The sequence below is a fragment of the Zootoca vivipara genome, chromosome 6, assembly GCF_963506605.1.
Source record: "Zootoca vivipara chromosome 6, rZooViv1.1, whole genome shotgun sequence".
NCBI lineage: Eukaryota > Metazoa > Chordata > Lepidosauria > Squamata > Lacertidae > Zootoca > Zootoca vivipara.
The window spans coordinates 84,161,033-84,184,447 of NC_083281.1; the positions used below are offsets into that span (position 1 = coordinate 84,161,033).

The 23,415-nt window shown below is 45.7% G+C and overlaps 1 protein-coding gene across 2 annotated transcripts in view; it reads left to right on the forward strand.

Moving 5' to 3' along the window:
- The window catches only part of PEX14 (peroxisomal biogenesis factor 14), a 116,640-nt gene that overhangs the window by 14,173 nt on the left and 79,052 nt on the right, over nt 1-23,415 (forward strand). Inside the window, exon 1 of one of the 2 annotated variants that reach the window (XM_060276232.1) lies at nt 17,321-18,802. The exons of the other annotated variant lie outside the window; for it this stretch is intronic. Within the exon in view, the coding sequence (XP_060132215.1) occupies nt 18,653-18,802 (150 nt within the window). The 5' untranslated portion in view covers nt 17,321-18,652. Of the gene's footprint in view, nt 1-17,320; nt 18,803-23,415 lie in introns of those variants that run through there. 2 annotated transcript variants of the gene reach the window in all.

Here is a 23,415-nt window from a genome sequence, read left to right on the forward strand (position 1 = left end):
TGGAGGAGAGTGCTGTTGTGCTCAGGACCTGCTTGTGGGCTTTCCAATTGGGACATCTGGTTGGCCACTGTGAGAACAGGATGCTGGATTGGGCCACTGGTTTGATCCAGCAGGCTCCTCTATTGTAGCTTCTGCATGACTGGATAGGCTTGCAGGTTTTAAGCAGGCACCGAAAAGTGTAACAGGCCTACGTCTGTCATCTCCATTCATTTCAGTGGGTTTGCTAGTAGGGCGAAGCTCAGACAGAGCTCCAGATTTGCTGCCTCGTGTGCCTTCATGCTCTTGTCTGCAATATTTTTTAAGTAAAAAAAAATTAAGGCTGTTTCTTGCTGATGCAAGTACCTATGCTTTCGCACTGATTTTTCTTCTCCTTCTTCCCAAGGAGAATGGCAGGCAGCTCGCTCTCTGCCCCCCACCCTGTGGGCTGACAGAAATTACCTTCTGTTTAATTAACATCATCTCCCCTGCTCTTTATATACTGCTTCATAATTGCTCCGAGGAAAAGAGGAACGCATCGCAGCCATATATCTATATATAGACATAGATATAAGATAAAAATAATTCGTTGGGAAAAGGTGGGGGGGGGGGGAAACGCAGCACAAATCAAGAAAATACAAAATAAAATTCAGTGTCCCTGAAATATAATATTGATCTCGCAACGAACCTTCATGCATATGAGGGTACCACGGGAGCTCACATGGAAAAGGAACGGAGGCTTTCAATCCTGGTTCCTTTTTAATTATTTTTTCCCGCTTACTCCCTCTCTATTCCTCTTGTAGCCTCTTCATTTTTGCTTAGGTGTCGTCATCACTTCCAGCCACGCATCCGTAGAGACCCTTTTAACTAATCGGCCGTTCGCTCCCCACTTACGGCCTGACTCGCTGGTCGTTCAGTGCCGCAGACCTCTGGCGTGAGCTTATTAGTTACCCGGGGCTTCCTGCGTTCGAACATGCATCATGTGTAGGGCTGCATCTGATGACGGTTTGGAAATTACAGCTGGTGCAGAATTTGGCAGCCAGGTTGCTCACTGGGGCAAGCCGGTTTCAGCATGGTTCCTGGCAAGTTTGGATGTGCCCCTGAGCAAAATGAGCACTGTCCCACCTTCCCCCCCACCCCATTTTGAAATGAGCCAGCATCCCATTGCACAATTGAGCAGGATACTTTGGCTAAAGATGTTGCAGCAGCTTCCAGGTTCAGGTGTCTCTCTTATCCTTTTTTAAAAAGAAGAAGAAGAAGTAGAAGTAGACAGTATTAGAAAGGCTGGGTCTGTCAATATTGGTTACCCATAACAGCTGAGAAAAGACTGCCCCTCACCCCTGGGCAAATATGTAGGAACAAGTATTTGGAGGGAGACAGCTGTGGACATGACCCCCTCCCTCCCTCCATCCCTCCATCCCTCCCTCCCAATCTTTTGCAAGCATCATTGCATTTACCTTTCCAAGCTTCTGTCCCATTAGCTTGAGAGCTAGAAACTTTAATCAAGACCATTTATTAAGCCAGCGAAACAAAACAAAAAGTCCTCTCCAAACCACTGCCGTAGTTCATCAAAACCCAGCCCAGTCCCCTTGGAGTAACCTCTGCGATCTTTAATAGCAAGCTCTGCTTCTAACGGAGGCAGCAGCGCCCTTTGTCCGCAGCGGTGGCGGCAAATGGACTGAGGCGGGCGGGCGGGGGGCTGTAATCTACGATTATTATTATTATTATTATTTTTAATTTTGGCCTCTCATTTCCCTGCTGTCGGTCTTGGCCCATTAAAATTTCGCCTGGACGCTCCGCGATGGGAAGTGTAACCTTGTGGTTCTCGGAGCGTCAGCAACTCGCTCTAGTGCTGTTTACAGCCAGCGTTTGTCATCCCTTGGCGTGGGATCAGCTTTCTCCTTGAGTCCAGATGCTCAGTGACACAGCCGCCCGTCTCTGTCTGTCTGTCTGTCTGTCTCTTTCTCCCCCCCCCCCGCCCGCCTGTGTCTCTCTGCTGCCCAATTTCCCCTCTCGATCCTTCAAGCACTTGTGGAATCTAAACAGCCTTTCCCCTCTCCTCCCTTTTTCTTTCTCGGTTGCACATCCTGCTCAAAGCAATGAGTTTGGCTCTGTGTAAAAAGAAATATGGGGCGGTGAAGCTGCACTTGATCAGTGGAGATAAAAGCCTTTTCTCTTAGCAATAAGACTGTAGAAGCTGTATCTTTTGGGGGGCTGGGTCTACTTTGCATAGAAATAGAAAACGGAGCACTAATTCTGCTTTTTACCTTGATACCTGATTTAAGAAGGTCTTATTCGTTGCCATACCTGAAAAAACTTGCTCGTTCTTTGCAAGTTTCCAGGGGTAAAGACAAGCCTATGTCACATGCCGCTGCATAGTGGTTGTTTACGGCTGGCAAGTTCCTGCAAAGTATGATTCACATCTGGATTTGATTGTATTTTAGGACCTATTATTGACCGCTCCATCGTGTTTCCGTGGTATCATGATCTTATTATCTGTAGAACTGTTTAAAGCCTCTGCAATAACCACTTCTCCTCTCTGCATCATTTCCCTTCTAATAAGTTGTGGACCATATGATTTTAAACATGAGGCAAGCAGTTGCTCGTTTCTGCACCTCTCAAACATCTGCATTGTTATATGTAATAAAGTAATTTCTTTTTTTAAAAGCTAACTTCTGAAAAGATCATAGGGAAAACGGACCTTGCATTTATCGTTTATTGGAATGATAAAATGCAAGGCTTGGATCAATCCACATGCATTATTAGGGCTTAGACGATGTGCAGATGATTGATCATTTGGACAGGAGTGGGAACAGTTATTGTTGCCATCTTTAAAGAGGGATTTTAAAAGAACAAACAAAAAATGAAGGGTTGGGAGTGAGGGCGAGATGAACGATGATGATACATACTTGTTCAGCGTATTATTTTCACAGTATATATTTCTGATAAGAATTTTGGATTTCTTCTTATCCGTATGATAATTTATAGACATGCACTTATTGGTTGAATGATAATGTAAGGCGTTGCAGATAAATATGCAATTGTGTACAAAATAGTACATAGATAAGAATCGTTATTATTAAGAATAGTAAATAAATTTACTATTTATAGTAAATAAATAAAGTTCTGCATCCAGCTCCATACATATTCCATCTATGTAGATAATACAAATTGAGGATGTTTCCATTATGATAAGTTTGCAGGGCCTGTAGGAGATGAGTCATTGCGTGTGTGTGCAGAACCTTGTAAAAGAGTACCTAAAATGATCAAGAAGTTCTTCTTCTTGTTGTTATTATTTAATTAATTAAATTTGATGCATCATTCCTGTAAAGAAATACAAAAGTATTTGGGGTTTTTAGGGGTTATTCACCATTCAGAATGATTTACCTATCGGAATGATTTAACTATCAGACCCTCTTCCCAGGGAATTCTGGGTATTGAAGCTCTGTAACAGGAGTAGGGGGCGGGGTCTCTTCGCAATTCTCAGCACCTTGAACAAACTACAGCTCCCAGGAGCCTTTGCGGGAAGCCATGGCAAAGTGGTGTGATACTGCTTCAAATGTGTAGTGCATGTGGGGCCCACAGCGTGCCCTGTCTCCGATGTGACAGTCCTCCTGATATTTGAAGAACTTTAACCTTCTTTTCTCCAAGCGAAGCATACTGTATTCGCTCCCCATCGTACTTGGTTTGCAAAAGCTCGCTTTTATTTTGACCCGCACCACCAGCCTGATGGAATCTCTCCCGGCATTCAAAACCCACAGGAACCGGCCTGAAGGAATGCAAGGCCATTATAAGCCCATTAGGGTTACTGCTTGCCCAGAGGTCGCTGAGCTGATAGCATCTCTCTGGCTGACAGTGCTAAATTATCCTGACTAATGTTTGACTGGGGACTCTGGGTTGGTTGCCCACTGACTCCAACTGTCTGGGAATCCCCGTACCGATCGGAAAATATATATAGATATATAGACTTTTAGAGGCTCACTGGTCCTCTCTCTGGACTGTTCAAAGTGAACCTTGGGGAAAATATGCAGAGAACTTTAAAAAAATAAAATTGTGGCGCTTGGTTTCATTGCAGAAGGGAAGGGCTGCAACCCAGTGGTGGAGCATCCACCTTGCCTGCAGAAAGCCCCAGGTTCCTTGCAGCATTTCCAGGTAGGTCTGGGAGCGACGCTACCTGAAATCCTTGGAGAGCCACTGCCAGTCAGTGTAGACCAGGCATCCCCAAACTGCAGCCCTCCAGATGTTTTGGCCTACAACTCCCATGGTCCCTAGCTAACAGGACCAGTGGTTGGGGAAGATGGGAATTGTAGTCCAAAACATCTGGAGGGCCGAAGTTTGGGTATGCCTGGTGTAGACAGTACTGAGCTCAGTGGGCCAATGGCCTGAGTTCGTAAGAGGCAGCTTCCTATGTTTCTATGAAATGTTGGGAAGGTAAACTATGGAACTCACTTCCACAGGAGGCAGTGATGGCCACCAGTCTGGATGGCTTTAAAAGAGGATTAGGCAAATTGACAGAGGGTAAAGCTCTCAGTGGTTATTAGTCACAGTGCCTGTGCTCTGCTGACATCGCCAGAGGCAGTGGTGCTCCTGAACTTCAGTTGCTGGAAACCACAGGTGATGTTTTCTCAAGGTGTGTTCTCAATGCTGTTCTCGGGAGCTCAGCTGTGCCAAGCAGACAAGCCCATCTCTGCAACAGTGTGGACTAGAAACTTACAGGGAGTTGGTGGGTGGGGAGAGAATAGGGTTTGTAGAAAGCCTCCTTGCAGTACATGCTAACGTCTCTTAGCTCTCTGCATTGCATGCCCACCATCAGAACGATGGAATATGGTTTTTCCGTCTTATGCCAACTTCTTTTCATCGGCTGTTAGGACAACGCATTAATTTGTCAATTTGTTTTCTGTGATGCTTGACCTCTTGGTTGAGTTCTGAGCCGAATCATTCTTCTTTTCCTTTCTTTCTTGGTTTTGTCTATTTACTGCTGACTCTGTTCATCGAGTGGCTCTTTCTTTTATTTTATTTTTGCCCCTTCACCCTCCCTTCCCTGTGGTCCGTGCAAAATGCACTCTTTTAATCTGTCGATTCCTTTTAATGTGTTGACCTGGACAAATTCATGCGCGCGCCCTGTCCGCGGATGCAAATGTACTTACCGAGGGAGCATGTTTAAAGGGGAACTGTCAGCTCTGCTTAACTCGCCTGGCCTCAGATCAATAGCAGCGCTTCCTTGAAATTCCCCGCGCATCCCGACAAGACGTTGTAATTGAATGCAATCCGTCCCTGCCTCCTCCTACCTTGTACAAAGGTATGGCTGACAAAGGTATGTTACGGCAGCCCATGCCATGGGGGTGACTGTATGCCACTGCTTTGAGCACCAGTGTGGTGCAGTAGTTAAAGAGTGTCAGACTAGGCCCTGGGACACACCGGGGTTCAAATCCCCACCGCGTCACAGAGCTTGCTGGGTGTGGCCTTGTGCCAGCCATTGCTTCTCAGCCTGACCTACCTCACAGGGTTGTTGTGGGAATTAAATGAGGAGGGGAAGAACGATGCATACCACCTTCAGCTCCCTTGAGAAAAAGGTGGGACATAGATTCAATAAGTAAATGAATGAAATGTGATCCGTGGAGGCCTTCAGACTGCCACCCACCTGAAACTGCCCATTTGGAGAATTGGCTGTTTCCACTGCACACATGGGAATCCGCCTGGCCCCCATTTGTGTGAGTATCTCTGTTAATTGCAGCTTGTGAGGGGGTCCAGGATTCCCATGCTATACACCGCTTGCCCTATAGAGGGCAGCAGCTGCCCATGGTTTTGCGGGAGACTAGCCCTTAAAACTTCTCATAAGTCTTTTGTGGGATTCCTAAAAGGTCTTCCCTTTGTCGTGGGGCTGCTTCTGTACTTCAGCACTGCTCTAACTCATGCAGTGGAACAATTCCCATTATGCTTTTACCTTCTCTTCTGCCCTTTTTTCAACAGCTGGATCCTATAGCCCAGGCATCCCCAAACTTCGGCCCTCCAGATGTTTTGGACTGCAATTCCCATCATCCCTGACCACTGGTCCTGTTAGCTAGGGATCATGGGAGTTGTAGGCCAAAACATCTGGAGGGCTGCAGTTTGGGGATGCCTGCTATAGCCCTTGCTTGAGAAGACTGACTTTATTGGGTCCATTATGCTTCCCTGCCCCTTTCCTTCCTTTTGTCCTTGCCTCCTATGGCATTAACTTCTTTATTTTTAATTTATCTACAGTGCCTGACTGATTTTGTTTAAGCTGCTTCATAAAGAAAGGTAATAGATCTGCAGCATCACAAACCCTGGTTCGCCCCAAACGGGGTTCCTCCTAAACAGGGTTTGCAAATGCCCAGACTTGAAACTCTGGTTAAGATGGGTAACTGGGTACATAAGAAGAGTCCTGTTGCGGGATCTGGCCAGTGCCCAAGCAGTCTAGCATCCTGTTCTCACAGTGACCAACCAGAGAATGCTCTGGCACGGAGAGAATGCTGGATCAAGGAAGGGGGAATTCAAACCTCAAAGGCGGCCATCAAACCATGTCCTGGTGTTAATCTCTTAATTCAGGAATGGGAAACTTTTGACCCTCCGGAAGTTGCTGAACTACAACTTCCATCAGCCCCTGCAAGCATGGCCAATAACCTGGGATCATGGGAGTTGTAGTTCAGCAACATCCAGATGTCCAAGGGTTCCCCACATCTGTCTTAACCAAAGCTCAGGTTTGTGTGTCAGGTTTTATACAGAATTCTGCAGAATCCTCAGTGTCTATGAGGTTTAAGTGGAAAACGTTCGGCAACTGCACTAAGTAGCTTACAGATCTAAAGTTTGCTGTGGTTAAGCAGGTGGTATTACAGCAGAGGGAGTGGAGGTTCAGGCAAGCTGGGTGAGCACCCTACAGAATTCTCCTTATCTGTGCTGCTCTTTTAGAAACGGGCATCATTTTTCTACCTCCCATTAAAAAACACCCCTTTCTTCCCTCTCATTTCAGTCACCCTTCCTTTTTCTTATTCCTTAGACAGGCTCTACATATTTAGCTCATATAATATTTGCCTCGTAAGTCAAGGCTGTAATTGACAGCCCTGTCATGAAGGGGGGACGCGCGTTACTTTGGCGGATAGCATGCTTTGCATGCAAAGGTCCCTGGTTCAATCCCCGGCATCTCCAGGTAGGGCTGGGAAAGACCCCTGATCTGAGCCCCTAGAGAGCTGCTGCCAGTCAGTGTAGATAATACCGAGCTAGATGGAACTCTGTGCAAAGCAGCTTCCTATGGGGGTGAAGTGCTTATGGGTGCAGCCACTTGGCTGTGACTGAGAATTATCACCTGCACCTTCCACCACATCCCTCCTTGGTGTTCGGGCACTACCTTTCTCAAACCCTCAGCTGCCTTGGTCCCCTTGTAACAGTGGCATCATCATCATCATCATCATCATCATCATCATCATCATCATCATCTGTATATAGGGCACTCATGTTCAAAGCATCTGCAGTGCATTGATTCAGATCGCATCACCTCAGCAAGGTCCCATTGTAGGTTACAGTAATTTAAAACAGCTGTAGCGGTTCCTATTTATCTACTTGCATTTTTGATATGCTTTCGGACTGCTAGGTTGGCAGGAGCTGGGACCAAGCAACGGGAGCTCACCCCGTCACAGGGATTCGAACCGCCGACCTTCTTATCAGCAAGCCCTAGGCTCAGTGGTTTAACCACAGCGCCACCTGGGTCCCTCTACAAACTTATAACCTCCCCCAAAATAGGGTGGGTCCCGAAAACACGCAACTCAGGCATCAAAGACCAGTGTAAAAAAGGTTTATGCTAATTTATACCACTTTAACAGTCATAGTTTGGCCCCAAAGGATCCCCTCGCAGCTACAGTGCCTGGCACCCTTGATGAACTGCAGGTCCCAGGATTCTTTGCAGGGGGAGCCATGGCGGTTAGAGTGGTATGCAAGTGCTTTGCATGTAAGCCGGTCGGGTCTAATGCTAGTCCTACCCAAAGTAGACCCCTTGGAATTAATGGGCCTGACTTAACGTTGGTTCATTCATGCCACTCTGATTTGGACTGACTTAGATGCATCCCATGGTCTGAAGCTCAACATCAAAAAAACCAAGATCATGACCACTGGTCCCATCACCTCCTGGCAAAGAGAAGGGGAAGAAATGGAGGAAGTGAGAGATTTTACTTTCTTGGGTTCTATGATCACTGCAGATGGTGACAGCATTCACGAAATTAAAAGATGCCTGCTTCTTGGGAGAAAAGCAATGACAAACCTAGACAGCATCTTAAAAAGCAGAGACATCATCTTGCCGACAAAGGTCCGTATAGAAAAAGCTATGGTTTTCCCAGTAGTGATGTATGGAAGTGAGAGCTGGACCATGAAGAAAGCTGATGCCGAAGAATGGATGCTTTTGAATTATGGTGCTGGAGGAGACTTGAGAGTCCCATGGACTGCAAGAAGATCAAACCTATCCATTCTGAAGGAAATCAGCCCTGAGTGCTCCCTGGAAGGACAGATCCTGAAGCTGAGGCACCAATACTTTGGCCACCTCATGAGAAGAGAAGACTCCCTGGAAAAGACCCTGATGCTGGGAAATATTGAGGGCACAAGGAGAAGGGGACGACAGAGGACAAGATGGTTGGACGGTGTTCTCGAAGCTACCAACATGAGTTTGACCAAACTGCGGGAGGCAGTGGAAGACAGGAGTGCCTGGCGTGCTATGGTCCATGGGGTCACGAAGAGTCGGACACGACTAAACGACAACAACATGGTCTTGCCATGACTGCCAAACTCCTTACAAGCAACCCTGCAGGGGAGATGCACTGTAGGCTGCATTGCAGAAGGAGCAGTTGCGGGGAAGCGACTTGTCTGTTCAGGATAAAGTGAGCCCGGTGGCTTCTAAACCAAAAGTCTGTCTAGTCTAGCATTCTTGCAGTCAGGGCCTCACAGTAGTAGGCCAAGGTTTAAATGTTCCTTTGATTGTCCTTGAATCTTCCTGCCACACTTTCCATCCTCTCCTGCCACACCAGTGTGGCGTGCCACACTGAGAACCACTGTACTGGATTGTCTGGCCCAGTCTGCTCTCTCCTGCCCTCTGGACTCTCTAGGCTACACCCCTTTCCCCCAGGCCACGCTCTCACCACCAACCCTGCTCTTCTCCCTTCCTGAGCCTTTTGCCTGACTAGAATGCATCCTTGAGCTTTTACCTGCCTGGATGGAGAATGGAGAGTAAATTTTAACATTTTCTTGCCCCACACAGTTTCACTTGTGGCCCCTGGAAGGTTGCCTAGATGGTAATGTGGCCCTTTGTCTGAAAACATTTCCTCACCACTGGTCTAGTTCCACTTGTGTCAATAAAGGCAGCTGCATCTGGCATGCTTGATAAATTTGTGCCACCTTTCTCTTGATTCTCAGCAACCACCAAGGAAGCCTGTTGCTCCTTTGTACCCCAGCTGATCCAGAAGTGAGCAGAGTGGGCATTTCTGTCATCTCTCCTCCCTTTTCTCAGACTCAGAATTTTGTAATTACAACAAGGACGGGAAACCTTTTTTTTCCAGCTCAAGAGCTACATTGGCAACCTATGGGAGGCCACATACCAGTGGTGGATGGGGCCAGAGGCAAAAGTGGGCAGAGCAACGGATGAGACTTACATTGCAGCCATAGTGATGTTAGTCATTTCTACACCTACACACATACCCCCTACACACACACACACACACACACACACACACACACTCTATCAGTCTCCAACTAGGCAAGCAACAGACATGATCAAAAATAACTCAAGGCAGGCCACTGACAGGTGTGGTCTGTGGGGGGGCAGGGCAGGCCCTGAGGTGAAGAAGAGTTTGAATTTGATATCCCGCTTTATCACTTCCCTAAGGAGTCTTAAAGCGGCTAACAATCTCCTTTCCCTTCCTTCCCCACAACAAACACTCTGTGAGGTGAGTGAGGCTGAGAGACTTCAGAGAAGTGTGACTAGCCGAGGGCCAGATGGAAAGGTATGGAGTGCCGAGGGCCAGGGGCCAGATGGAAAGGTATGGAGGGCCACATTCAGTCCCCAGACTGAAGGATCCCCACTCTGGTATTACAATGTAGTCACTGACCAGCAGCACGGACAGACTGTTCTAGGGGCCAGCCACGATGTTGCACTGAGGCCCTAGAACATTCTTGGAAAGCAAATTCTCAGTTGCCTACAGGGCATGGGAGCAGATGAAGTGGTGAGTTGCGTGTTGCAAACTGTCTACCGGCTGCTGGTGGTCTCTGCTCTACAAGCCTCGTTGTCTTGGAATTTCCTGTGTGTCCTACCATGGGGGATAGTGTGTGTGTGGGGGGGGGGAAGCTGGACAGAGGCTGGTATTTGGGGGGGGGGGAAATCCCCGTTCACTTTCTGGAAATGGGAGGCGGGCAGCACTCTCGTGCCGTTCGAGCTCCCTCCCCCCGACAGAGGCTCGTTCTCCAAAGCATTACATGTATTACTACAAAGCACGCAGCAGAAAGAAAGGGAGCGTTTTATGAAAGGGGGTAGCAGAGGAAACATTATGGCCAAGACCTTTTATAGCTTTCCCCATTATTATGGTTTAAATCTTGACGTGGTCTTTATTTGCAGTGACAGTGGGACCAGTAAAGAGGAGAGGCTTTTTCCGCCTCCCTCCCCCACAACCTCCTCCCTCCCTCTCTCCGTCTTCCTCCTTGTTCTCCTTCCGAATTTCCCATGCAGGGATATAGATCATAAAAAGCTTGTGAGCGGACTTTGCGGTCCGTCTGACACCAGCTTCCTTCTCTCCCCACTCTCTTATGTCGCGGAAGTTACAAGCAGGGCAAGTCGCTCCTGCGGATGTCTGAGATGTGCACGGAAGTTTTCATTATCGTAAAAAGCGCCGCCGCCTGAGTTTTCAAGCCACTGTCAGATGGGAGTGTTTTGCTCTGTAAATAGTCCAGGAAGCCTTTTCAAAGGGAGAATTGGGGGTTCAGGATGGAGTGTCCCCCCACCCCCTATAGGTAAAGTTTTCTGGGTAGTATTTCTCTTTTTAGGTGTTTCAAATGAACAGGCACATAAAAGGGATGCGTTGAATTTTAGTAGGGCAATCTCACCTGTCTGATAATATTTTCACCTTCAACCTTTAAAAAAGCCCCCCCCCCTTTTGATAGAAAACCCATTTTATGTGATTTTTATGTGATTTTTTAAATGTGATTTTTAAAAAGACATACACACAGGGTTCTGGTTATTCACCCAGCAGATAATATATAAGGTTATATGGTTAGCAAATTGCAGACTAATAAAAGCCTAAAATACAGGGATTAAAATATACTAGTATTTTGTTTTGTTACACAAACACACACACACACAAACCCCTCAACAAAGGCTCAGTGTTTTCCTTCATTGAGAATCAGAAGGTTTTATTATCAGAAGGTTTACAGTTGTATTTTTTTTAGTGTAGTGAAACAGAGAATGTACACCTGTGTCCAATTACAAGACAAATAGTAATGATTTAATATTGGAGGTGTTTTTTCCCCTGTCCATTAAAAAAATAATTATAATACATAATATTATTGGATAAAGTTAGAAGTAGTATTTCACTTGATACAATCAATGGCTAAAAACATAAGCCAAAAGCATAGGTCACTACAAAAACTGGAAAGTTGTGGACAAAGTTTTTGCTGGACCTTTGAGGAGATCTTAAGACTTATCTCTATTCTTGCCTTTGACTTTCTCCCGAAGGTTGTCTGTGTGTTTTAAATATTGGTATGCTTTGGTTAAAATCTGGTGACTTGGAGTGGGCTAGCAGCTGGTTTCTTAATATTTTATCTACAAGTATCTTTATTGCATTCCCCCTCTTTAAGTGCCAGTTGCCTTGGGGGGGGGGGAGAGTTTGCTCTCAAAGGCAGCATTTAAATATTTTCCATCAGGAGTGGGTGCCAACTTCAAGCTTGTCTGATTCTACTAGAACTCAAAGATCCACTCAATCAGAGCTAGGTAGAGAAGACCCACCGCTAGAAGGAATGAACTGGGTGCTTCTGAGCACATTCTGTACCTAGGAATTTGTTTTCAGACTGAAGCAAATTCATAGTTCTTTTCACATAGAAGTTCACTCTTATTTAGCTTTTTTCGTACCTAGCTGGGTAAAAGTTTGTTGGGCTGTTTATGTTGTTTAAGCAAGAAGGAGTCGGACCTCACCCCCATCTAGTGTAAACCATTCTGAGGTGCTCCAGGAGATCTCTGAATCACATTTATTTATTTAATAAATAAAATTGCAAACAGATGATGAGCAGAATTGGGCCTACCTATGAATACGTGGCATATTAGTATGAAAGCATTCTATCTCCCGAGGGTCAAGTATTTTTTGGAATCTGCCAAAAACTTGGAGGAAGTCTCCTTTCCTCATTGCATAATATTCTATCCTCCAGGTGAGCCACAAGGATGGTAGAACCTGAAAACGTTGCTGGAAGTTTAGAGCTTACTGGTGTCTATGTGTCTATTAGGCATGGCTGGATCTATCAATATTGGTTTCTCTCATTTTTCCAATCTGATGTTCAGTTTCTTACATTTTCCCACATCTATTTGCAAATTTATTTATTTTAGTCCACATGAAAACTAGTCAAGTTTTTAGTGCAAAATTTATCCTAACAAACACATTTTTTAATGTCGTTTTGCCCAAATATGCACATTTCGGTAAAACAAATTTCCCAAATATAATGCATTTTTTAAATAAAAAAATGTTATTTTCTCATTTACACACACTTTCTTTGTTAACATTGCTCGGCTGGAGAACTGCATTTCAAAACCAAGTGCAAATTTTAGAGGCTAGGGCTATGTTATTCATGTATTGTTTCTGAAAGTAAAAATTTGATGGGTTTCTTTTTAAATGTCATCCAAATCAAATTTCTCCTCCATTGCTAATGAGGATGCTGTTGTCAGTGACATGGGTTTCCTGGAATATTTTGAATGGGGAAAGTTTTTCTATGTAAATTTAAAGGAATTTGCACCAAGGAATTTTCAGTTTGCATCAGATAATTTTCTGATGCTCTAATTTGGCATGGTTATTTCACTTTTATTTAGTAAACAAAGCTAAAATTTCTGTATCTACTGATTTTGCTTAATATTGTAATTGGCGCCTGCAACATTAGCGTCTGTTGCAGCAGAAAATTTTCAGAGAGAAAATAAATCAGTGGAAGAATTTCTTTCCCACACCTCATGTTATCACACTAGAGAACTGTGTATCACTCACAGTGAAGTTATCCTGGAATGAGAAATCTTGAGGGAATTCTGCAGGAAAATTTTCTGTTCAGGATACCTTCCTGACAAAATCTACGAAGCCTTCTTTCATTGCAACACAAGCCTCTTGCTCTAGGTCTGTCACATCAGAACAGCTCATCTTGATTGGGATTCTATTCTTTAAAAAGCAGCCAGCAACAAAAAACATCACAGGTTTGTCGAAGAGAGATGCTGCCTGGCAATTCTCAGCCAGAAGTGGACTTCTCTCCAACTTAATTGCACAGCGGTACTAATGGCAGGCTGGTAAATAGCGGCTCGCCCAGGGCGAAGAGTGGCTGCCTGCAGGCGAGCCGGAACAAATTCCCTGTGAATTGGGTGAGAGTTACTTCTTTCGTTCTTAAAAGATTTATCTCCTGTATGTCAGCGGAAGTGTTTCTGCTCCCCGGGGTTTGATTTTTTAAAAAACAGCAATTAAAGCACTAAAACTGGGGAACGATAAGATGAAGGTGCAATTAAAAGCAGCAGAAGCAGTCAACGGAAAGGGCAGTCAGAGGGAACCAATTCAAATAATTAAAAAAATAAATGGGAAATAGAAAAAAAGCAGTTCTTGTCCAAGGCTGAAAGGATATGCAAGGAGGTACCAGGAAGGCCTCTCTGGGGAGAGAGTTGCAGGGGTAGGAAGTCCATAATTGTGTGGTTGCTGCCTGCCCAATCTCAGAAGTGGGGGGCGGGCACCCGAGGAAGAATCCTTCTCCTATTATTATATTTACATTCATTTCCACATTGCTCCCCCTCTCCATTTCATCTTTACAGCAACTCTACATAGTAGGCTACTTTTGTCTGTGTGTGTGTGTGTGTGTGTGTGTGACCGGCCGGGTCCTGGCACATTTGTGACTGGAGAAGGTTGTTTTGGCACAAGTGACTTGCATGAGTTGCTCTTGAAATCACTGATAAGTGCTGGTCTCCTGAATGTTTTGAAACCGTAAAAATAAAACAAAACAGGTGTGCATAGGTATTAAATGTGCTGTGTGCTAGTAACTTTTGTGGATCCGTTTGGAAGGGTGACTAATGACTTTACATAAGAGATAACTTACCTGCCAGCCTGAAAAGCAGCTCTCCTGAGTTCATCACATTATTATTATTATTATTGCCTGTTGCCATGCTTGTAACAGAAATCAAATTGCTCCTTCAGGTGGTACATCCTCTCCCCTTTTCTGTTTAGCAGACTAAATGGTCTTCTGTCATGAGCTGCCCGTTTAAGATCTCCTATCCCCCAAGAAAGGAGCCAGCCCTGGATAAAGACTATAGTTCAAAGGGAAAAGCATCTGCCTTGTACACACAGGTTTAATCTCCAGGTAGGAGATGGAATAAGACTCTACCAAAGCCCTGGAGACCCGCTGCCAGTCAGAGCAGGCAATACTGAGAAAGGTGGACACAACGGCCTGACTCTGCACAAGGCATCTTCTTATCTTCCTGTGATCATGCACAGACCCTGTTCACGTCCCCGGACGTCACTGGTAGCAGGCAGGTCCTCAGCGGCCGGCTGCTCAGCCGTGAACTCTCCGTCTCCCTCTTCTTGCTGCCAACTTTTCCATTTAGCTGGCGATCCCGTGCATCCCTTAAAAGGGAAGGTTTTAATCTAGCTGGCTGCTACCAAGTGTTAAAACAGGAGTTCTTTTATTTATTTTTAGCTGATGTGCCCCATTGAGTGTTTGCTGAGGGTTGCCTTCTTGTCTTCCCCCCCTTCCCCCTCCCTCGTCCCTTTCCGGGGACTCTGTCGGCTGCCCGAAAAGCCCACCACCCAGCCGCTTCCCCTCCTGGCTCGGCGAGCTGTCATCTTGCCGCGATGGTTGCAGAAAAGGATCTGTATTTAAACAGCAGAGCAGCCTTGGGATCTCCCAAGCAGGGTATTAATGCTAATTCATCCGCTCGCCCCCCTGCCGCGCGCGTTATTTGTTTAAATCTGTAGAATCCCACGGTGCGTTTATATCCTCGCCAGAGTGAGCCTTCGTTCCCTGTAATTATTTAACATTATATGCTGATATAAATTGTAACAGTTAAAGAATGGTAATGAGTAAGCCCGTTTGGGAGGGAGGGAGGAAAACACAAACTTAACCTTAGAAATGGCAGAGTCAGCTCTCTTAAAACAGCGGCCAGGAACTTTGCAACAACAACATTTCCCCCTTCCCCGACACTTTTATTTTCCTCTCTCCCCACCCCCCTTTTGTGCGCTTCCACAAGTTTGAGACGTTGATCATGTTACAGGGATGCCGTCTTGTGTTCAGGCCGAGAGAAGCTGAGAAATTGCACTGAGCTACGGACCTCCCCTTAAGACTTGGGAACATAGGAAGCTGCCTGGTCCACCTAGCTCAGTATTGTCTACACTGACCAGCAGCGACTCTCCAAGGTTTCAGGCAGGGAGTCTTATTCCATCTCCTATCTGGGATTGAATCCGGGATGATCTGCGTGCAAGATACCGGTAGAAGCTCTGCCACTGAGCCCCAGTTTCCCCCCAGGGCTGGCTCCCTTCACCATGAAGGTAGGAAATCTTTAACAGCAGGAGCTAGTAATAGAAGAACATTTGTTTTTCTAAACAGAAAAGGGGAGAGAAGGTACCACCTGAAACCAGTTTGATCTCTAAGTTACAAGCATGACAATAGGCACTAATTATACAATGGGGGGGATGGGGGACTGTAAAGGACCTTTTCAAACCAGCAGGAAATTACCTCCCATGTACACAAGCCATTAATCAGCCTTCCAAATAAATCCACAGAAGTTACTCTAGACACACACACACACACACACACACACACACACTGTCACTTGTGCAATACGTAGGCAGAGGTTAAGCATACATCCTTTTTAAAGAAAACAAAAACCCACAAAGGTTTGTATCCACTGTTAAGCCTACTTAGAGAAGACCCATTGAAATCAATGGGCACGGCTAACTTTGGTCCATTAAATTCATGGCTAACTTTGGTTCTGCTTCGAGCAGGACTTAGTTGGATAAGGTCCTTCCTGAAGTTGTTACACTGCGTCGTCATTGGTTTATCTAGCTCAATATTTACTACAGTGCCCAGTAGCATCTCTCCAAGTTTTCGGGGCAGGAGTTCTTTCAGCACCTTACCTGTGGTCTGAACCAGGGTTACAGCTGCATTTAACATTATGAAGCACACTTAACATGCACATGGCTCCCCCCCCCAAAAAAAAAATTCTGGGGACTGTAGTGTGCTTGTCACTGAGCTATCATTCCCAGCACCCTAAACGAACAACGGTTCTCAGAATTTGGTGGGGGAAGCCACAGGTGTTAATTGTGGGCCTTTTTTGGTTGCACTACACCCTCAAACCCCTCTCCCCCCAAAAAAGAAAACTTATGACCATATTATTTTTGTTAGAAAAACAAAACTGTTCTATCTCAGCCTGGGGTACATGAGAATAATGATCTGTTTGCAGCGAACAGGTATGCAAACAGGAGAAAAAAGGAGGAATGAGTTGTCTGGAGGTGAGCAGCTGTCAAAAGGGAAAGGCAGTGTGCACTTCGAAATAAACTCCTGCACCCACCCCGGTTTCTGAAAGGAGGAGAGAGTGAGATCGTTGAGGTCTAGAGCAAAAGCTACTGCGAGATTTGCAGAGTGCAGCGTGATGGTCGGTCGAATTGCTTTGGCAGGCTGGACCAGTGCCAGCCTTCACCACAATTCATACTGTGTCAGTTTAATAAATGCACTACTTAAATTATGAAATTACAAAAGAAAAAAGAGAATGCACTTATTCAGACTCTTAATACATTAAAAATAAGGCATTAAAACACTAGCTTTCTCTCCCCCCCCACCCTGCTCCCTCCCTCCCCCTCCCCTCCTTTCCAGAATCAATAATGAACAGGAAGGCTTGTAGACATTAACAGTCATGGACATTCAAACTCTTATACATAAATTATCTGAGAAAAATGCACATAAGACTTGAATAATGTAAATACATTAATGCATTTAATAATTTAAACATTAAAGCGTAGGCAGGAATTCGCGGCAGAGGCTGTTCTGAGATAAGAAACGGCCCTGGAAGTTGCGTGTCCCGAGATCGATGGCCAGTTTCCCCTTGAGAAAAGTCTCGGGTGGGGTGGGGTGCAGGAGTCATGCGGCGAGAGTGACCGCTTGTCCAAAGCAATCCCAGGACGTCCACCATTTTTATCTTTCGTCTTTGTTTTGCGGTGCCCCCACCGGCGCAACCTATCCTTCACCGTAGCGAGCACAATTCTCCTCTGAAGGTGCACCAAAGTTCTTAAAATTCCTCTGTGTTCTGACTTCATCTTGTGTGAAATCTTGCCATTCCGAGGAAATAATAGGGGATCCCACCCAGAATGTTGTGTCTTTGTCAGGCCAACTATGCGCCATGCGTTTAAAGCAGCATGATACCTCATTAAATAGTCGTGGCTTCCCTTGAAGAATCCTGGGAATGGTATTCTGTTAAGGGTTCCGAGAGTTACGAGGAGGTTGCTATTTCCCCTCCTTAGAGCTGCAGTTCCCAGAGAGGTTTAACAATCAGACCCTCTTCCCTGGAGGACTCCGGGAATTGTAGCCCTGTGAGGGGAATTAGGGATCTCCTCACAACTCTCATCACCCTTAACAAACTACAGCTCCCAGGAGTATTGCTTGGGGGAAGCCACAGCTGTTTTTAAATTGGGTTAACAGTGCTTTAGATGTCTTTAGAGTTGGAAGAGACCGCTAGGATCATTTAGTCCAACCCACTGCAATGCAGGAATCTTTTCCCCAACGTGGGGCTTGAACCCATGACTCTAAGATTAAGAGTCTCATGCTCTACCAAGAAGAAGTGCTTCCTTTTTGTCTGTCCTGAGTCCATTGGATGCCCACAAATTCCGGTGTTACAAGAGAGGGAGAAAAACTTTCGTCTATGGTGTGCATAATTTTATTGTGGTATATCATGTCGCCTTGTACTTGCCTTTCCTCTAAGCTTAAAAAGTCCCCAAATGCTGCCAGAGCCTGAGTGCAACAGCAAATCTCCCTGCAGAAATCCAAGCTTCAGTTCCTGCAGAGTCTCGGGATTTACTGGATTGTTAAGGCCTCTGTTGCCCTTCACACTTTGCCAATAAAAATGCAGGGAGAGTAGTCATGTCAGAGCTTGCCCTGAGAGAGCCTAGCTTCAGGTTGGGTACAGGCATATAATCGCAACAGGGATAATAATCTTCACAACGCCCAAAATGATCTGCAGCTTTGCCTTCCTGATCGATTGGCTCCTTAGGAAGTTTTGAGGATTGGCCACTTAGACTTTTGACTGGCCTTCCCCAAACGAGGTGCCCTCAAGATCCTTCAGACAATACCTCCCATCATCTCTGACCGTTGGCTGTGCTGCTTGGGACTGATGGGAGTTGTAGCCCCACAACATATGGAGGGCACCCGGTTTGGGAGAGGCTGCTGAGGACCTTGCCTTGGTCTGCAGGTCCAAGTCAGGATGGCTGGCACAGCAGAGCAGATCCGCCTTCCTGGTTCTCGCCCATGGTTCTCTGCAAGAGCTGACCAGCGCAACCAAACTCTGAAGGTGGGGATTGCTTGGGAATCGGAAAGACCTAGACCTGCAAACTCTCCAGAGGGCCGAATCCAGGTAACTGGCAGTTCAAGACTATGGCCTGATGCCAGCTCCCATTCTGGTAGGAATGTACGTGGGAAAGGGAGGTAGCTTAGTGGTTAGCACCCGCTTGGCATGCAGAACATCCCCAGTTAGGGCTGGGAGAGACAGTGAGAGAGCCATTGCTGGTCAATGCGTGAGGCAGATTCCTATGCTGCTATTGAAACCAGCCTTTTGTTCAGAACAATGAGGACTAGAATCTTACTGCTTTGTTTTTAGGGAACGGGTTGTAGCTTAGAGGTCAATTGCCGCATGCAGAAGGTTCCAGGTTCAATCCCCCTACATCTCCAGGTAGATCTCTCTGTCTTGCATAGCTCTCCAAGGGAAAGGGTCACCTGCTGGGTGAGCCTTTTGCCGGGTTTCCTTCGCATGTGCAGTCTTCCCCCCCCCCCCCCCGATCGTCCAGGTTCATGCAGCCAGCGGGGAGCCTGGCGCAACCCAGAGCGGGGCAGAGGAGGCCCCTAATCTCATCAGAAGTGCTCTTAGCCCGTGTACGTGGAGGCCACTGAGCCGAAATGGCATCTAGACGGCCTCGGCCCTGATCGAATCACTCGTTGGAAGTCCACCTAATTAAAATAGAGCTTCATTTTTCTGAGCCGTTGTTTGGCAGGAATTCGAAACGGGCCTAACCCAATTTCTGCGTGTTTATGAGCCCTTTTATTATATCAGAAGTACTTTTCTGTAAATGTACAGGGCCAGTGGTAAATGAATTGATCTCCAAGCATAGATGCACTGTGGACTAGCTAACGATTTCTCTTTCTGATTTCCCTCCACTCAGTGGACTGACTGAGCTACGCTGGGTGGGTTGTTGGAACCTGTTTTCTTTCTTCACCTTCCTCTCCTCCCCTTTCATAGGAAGCTGCCTTTTACCAAGGCAGACATCTGATCCATTGAGCTCAGTATTGTGAACACTGAATGGCAGCAGCCCTTTGGGATCTCAGCCAGTGAATCTTTCTGTGCCCTACCTGGAGATGTTGGGGTTCTTCTATCCTACTGGGGTAGCTCAGTCGGTAGAGCATGAGTCTGAGCCCCATATTGGGCAAAATATTTCTACATTGCAGGGGGTTGGACTAGATGACCCCTGTGACCCCTTTCAACTCTAAAACTCTATTATTCTATGATTCTGCATGCAAGGTGGATCACAGGAAGCTACCTTATACCTAACCAGACCCTTGGTATTGTCTGCTCCAGTGTTTCTCAAACTTGGGTCTCCAGCTGTTGTTGGACTACAACTCCCATCATCCGTAGTGGTCAGGGATGATGGGAGTTATAGCTCAACAACAGCTGGAGACCCAAGTTTGAGAAACACTGGTCTACAACTGACTGGCAGCATCTCTCCAAGGATTTCAGGCAGAGGACACTTACTTGGAGATCGAACTGGGGAACCTGCCTTACAGGGTTTTTTGCAACTATCACAACATGATAATAACTGTAAAGCACTTTGAATGCTCAAATGTACAATATTTTATATTTGTTTGCATATTTAAAATCACTTATCTGTCGCCTTTCACCAGAATGATTATAAGGCAACAAAGCTGCAACAATACATACATACATATGTGTGTGTGTATTTATACACACACATATATTTATATATGAATGAATGAAATGTTCTGAGGTTCGTTAAAAGCTGGTGCTGGGCTGGAAATGCCTGACTAAAAGAAATGTGTTTTTTAAGCAAGTGGTGAAAATCCAAAGCTGTTGATTAGTCAGAGGGGTTTCACAGGAGCGGTTTCCTGCAAAACATTCTAAAAACACAGAAGTGATTTTAGAAGCAGCAGCTAAGGATTGCAGTGAGTTAATTGGTTAGATTAGTCCAATTAAAAGCCTTTTAGTTGGCTTAAAAAAAGGTGTTCCACATTAGCAAGGCAGCATTTTTAAAAAATGTTTCTTTTAATGCAAAAACGATAGCTGGGAAGCTACCCCTGAGAAGAGGCATCTCCTCCTTTACATGAGGAAAAAGGAAATGCCGCCTCTTAGATTAGGGTAAAAAACGCATTCTGTCTTCTGTGTGCTTGGGGGGGCGGGCAGAAGGATTGCCACATATTTGTTGCTGGCATCCATCTGTCTCGAGAGACAGTGGTGTGCGCCTTGGGTGTGGGTGTGCCAATCCAACCATTAGCTAGCAGCACCAAAGTGACTTTCCCAGGGTGCAAGCCTGGGCAGTGTGTATGGAGGTCCTGGGCTGCCCAGACGACAAGAGCCCCCTCTTGTCCAAAGTGCTATGCAGCCATCTTAGGGGCTCCATTCTGGATTTGTGTGTAGGATTTCGTCCTTAGCCTTTTCTCCTCCCGAAGATATCCCTCTAGGCAGTGGAGGTTTAGGGTCAGAGTTTTCCTTCTCCTAGATGTGCTACCTTCCTGTTTTTATGAGCCCCATTTGCCCCTCACTTCCCTCTACAGCACGTGTAGAAAACCGCCTTCACTGTTGGACCCACTGTTGGTCTCTTTTGCTCAATCCGCCAAAGCCTGTCTTCACATGCAGGGGAAGTCCCTAAGTCACGTAGGGTTTGAGACCCATCAGCTACTGTCACCTGGTTTAACCGGCCAGTTGAAGCCAGTTCCCAGGGAGTGGATGCTGTCACATGCTGACAGCTTCCAGGAGCCGCAGGTGAGAGACGAGTGCAGGGTGGGGACCAAAGGTGGACAATCTACTCCAGAAGGGGCATGACATGTCCCCCACCAGAAGTACTACCCTCCCCTAACACCCAATACACCCCATGCATGTCACCTTTAAGGTACGGCTAAAAAAGGTGTTCTGTGTGTGGGAGTGGGGGGGGGGAATGCCTCTTTTAGTATTAAGCTAAAAGATGCATTCTCCTGTGTGCTTGTGAGAGAGTGAGAGCAGGCAGAGTGCCTCTTCTAGATCAGCTTCTCTGTGTGTGTGCAAGGGAGAGGGAGAAACAACCCTGTTTTTTCTTCTAAGATGATGCTAGAAGAGGCATTCTGTTTTCGCTGTGGGTGAGCAAGAAGGGAAACTGTCTCTTCCAAGGTCGCAACCATTTAAAGCACATGACTTCTACCAAAGGATCCCGGGAACTGTAGTTCACCCTTCACAAAGCTACAATTCCCAGCACCCAGGAGTCTTTGGGGGAAAGTCATGATAAAAGTGGTTTGATTCCACTTTAAATGTGTAATGTGGCTGGGGCCTCAGTTGGCTACATCCCTATAATTCCGATAGAATATGGTGCCTCTCGCCATCATGCGCAAGACTTGTGTGCCTACCCCTTCTGCTGACCAGGTTGGCTCGGAGCTTCAGGGCTCTTGGGCTCCTTATTTACAGACCCTTATCTTTAAACCAGGCTGTTCTAAGGGTTCCCCAAACCATCCAGAGCAGAGTTGAGAAGGACATGGGGGAAAGACCCACTGTGCAAGCAGGAAATCCTTATGCTGATGGGACGTGTTAGTTGGAGGTCTCCCGACACCTGCCCTTTGGAACTCCCTGACTATTGACATTAGGCAGGTGCCATTACTGTACTCTTTTTCGTTAAAAAACATTTTTGTTTATTCAAGCCTACCTGGATATGCAGATATGGATAATGCTGATGTGTGATTTCACCTGTTTTTAATTCATTGCTGGTTTTAGTTTTGGGATGTTTTAACTGTTTTCACCCATAATTTTATTGTTTTGTTATTTTTGTAAATGACTTTGAGGATCTTTTTTATTTATTTGGCAATCCAGCAGTGGATGCATTTCATTAAATAAATATGCTAATAATAAAAATGGGTACCAAAAATAAATTTCTCATACTCTGCTACTTCAGTTATTTGCAGGGGGTTTGACTGGATAACACCCCCACCCCCCAGATCCCTTCCAACTCTACAATTCTTTGATTCTATGCTTTCATTCTCCTTGTTAGAAATAATTCCTATTTCTGTTGTATTTACTTTACTTTACTTTTTAAAGATTACAACAATGAAAATGCTGTTTCTGCTTGAGCATTAAAACCTAGCAAGAGAGGCCAGTCCCCCCCCCTTGCAAAAAAAAAACACCCAACAACATTCGATGTAAGAGGCTTGGTTTTTTTCAAAAAAATAAATGAATAAAAATCTAAAAACAAAACCTCAGCCTTGGAAAAGTGCATTTGGTCAATTTGGACCGTAATGAAATATAGAAAAGACTCAATAAAAGGGCCTTTATTACTTTAAATGTTTTAAATGTGGACTTTTTAAGCCCATCAGGTTAATGTTTTTGTATCATTTTTTGATTCGATTGGGAGCGCTTTTCCAGGTATCTTTGGCACTCGAGTGCTAATTGGATTTCCGCAGATAAATGGTGCTAGCAGCTTGCAGCCCTTACCTCACCGCGTTTCTTACTTCAGCATTTTTTTTATTTTATTTGTTTTTACTGTAAATGTTAATAAATCTTTGCATGGCTTAAAAAGAGTTGGACAAGGCCAGGCAGAGAGAGAGAAAGAGAACCAGGCAGTGGGTTTGGGGGGCGGGGCGGAGATTTTCCTGCAGGAAAGTAAGGACAGGAGGTAACCAACCCCACCACCAAATGTGAGATTTCATTTTGGGAGGTCAGAAGAGTGAAAAGCATCAGATCCTCCATTGCAATTATAATAATAATATATATATATTTGCAAA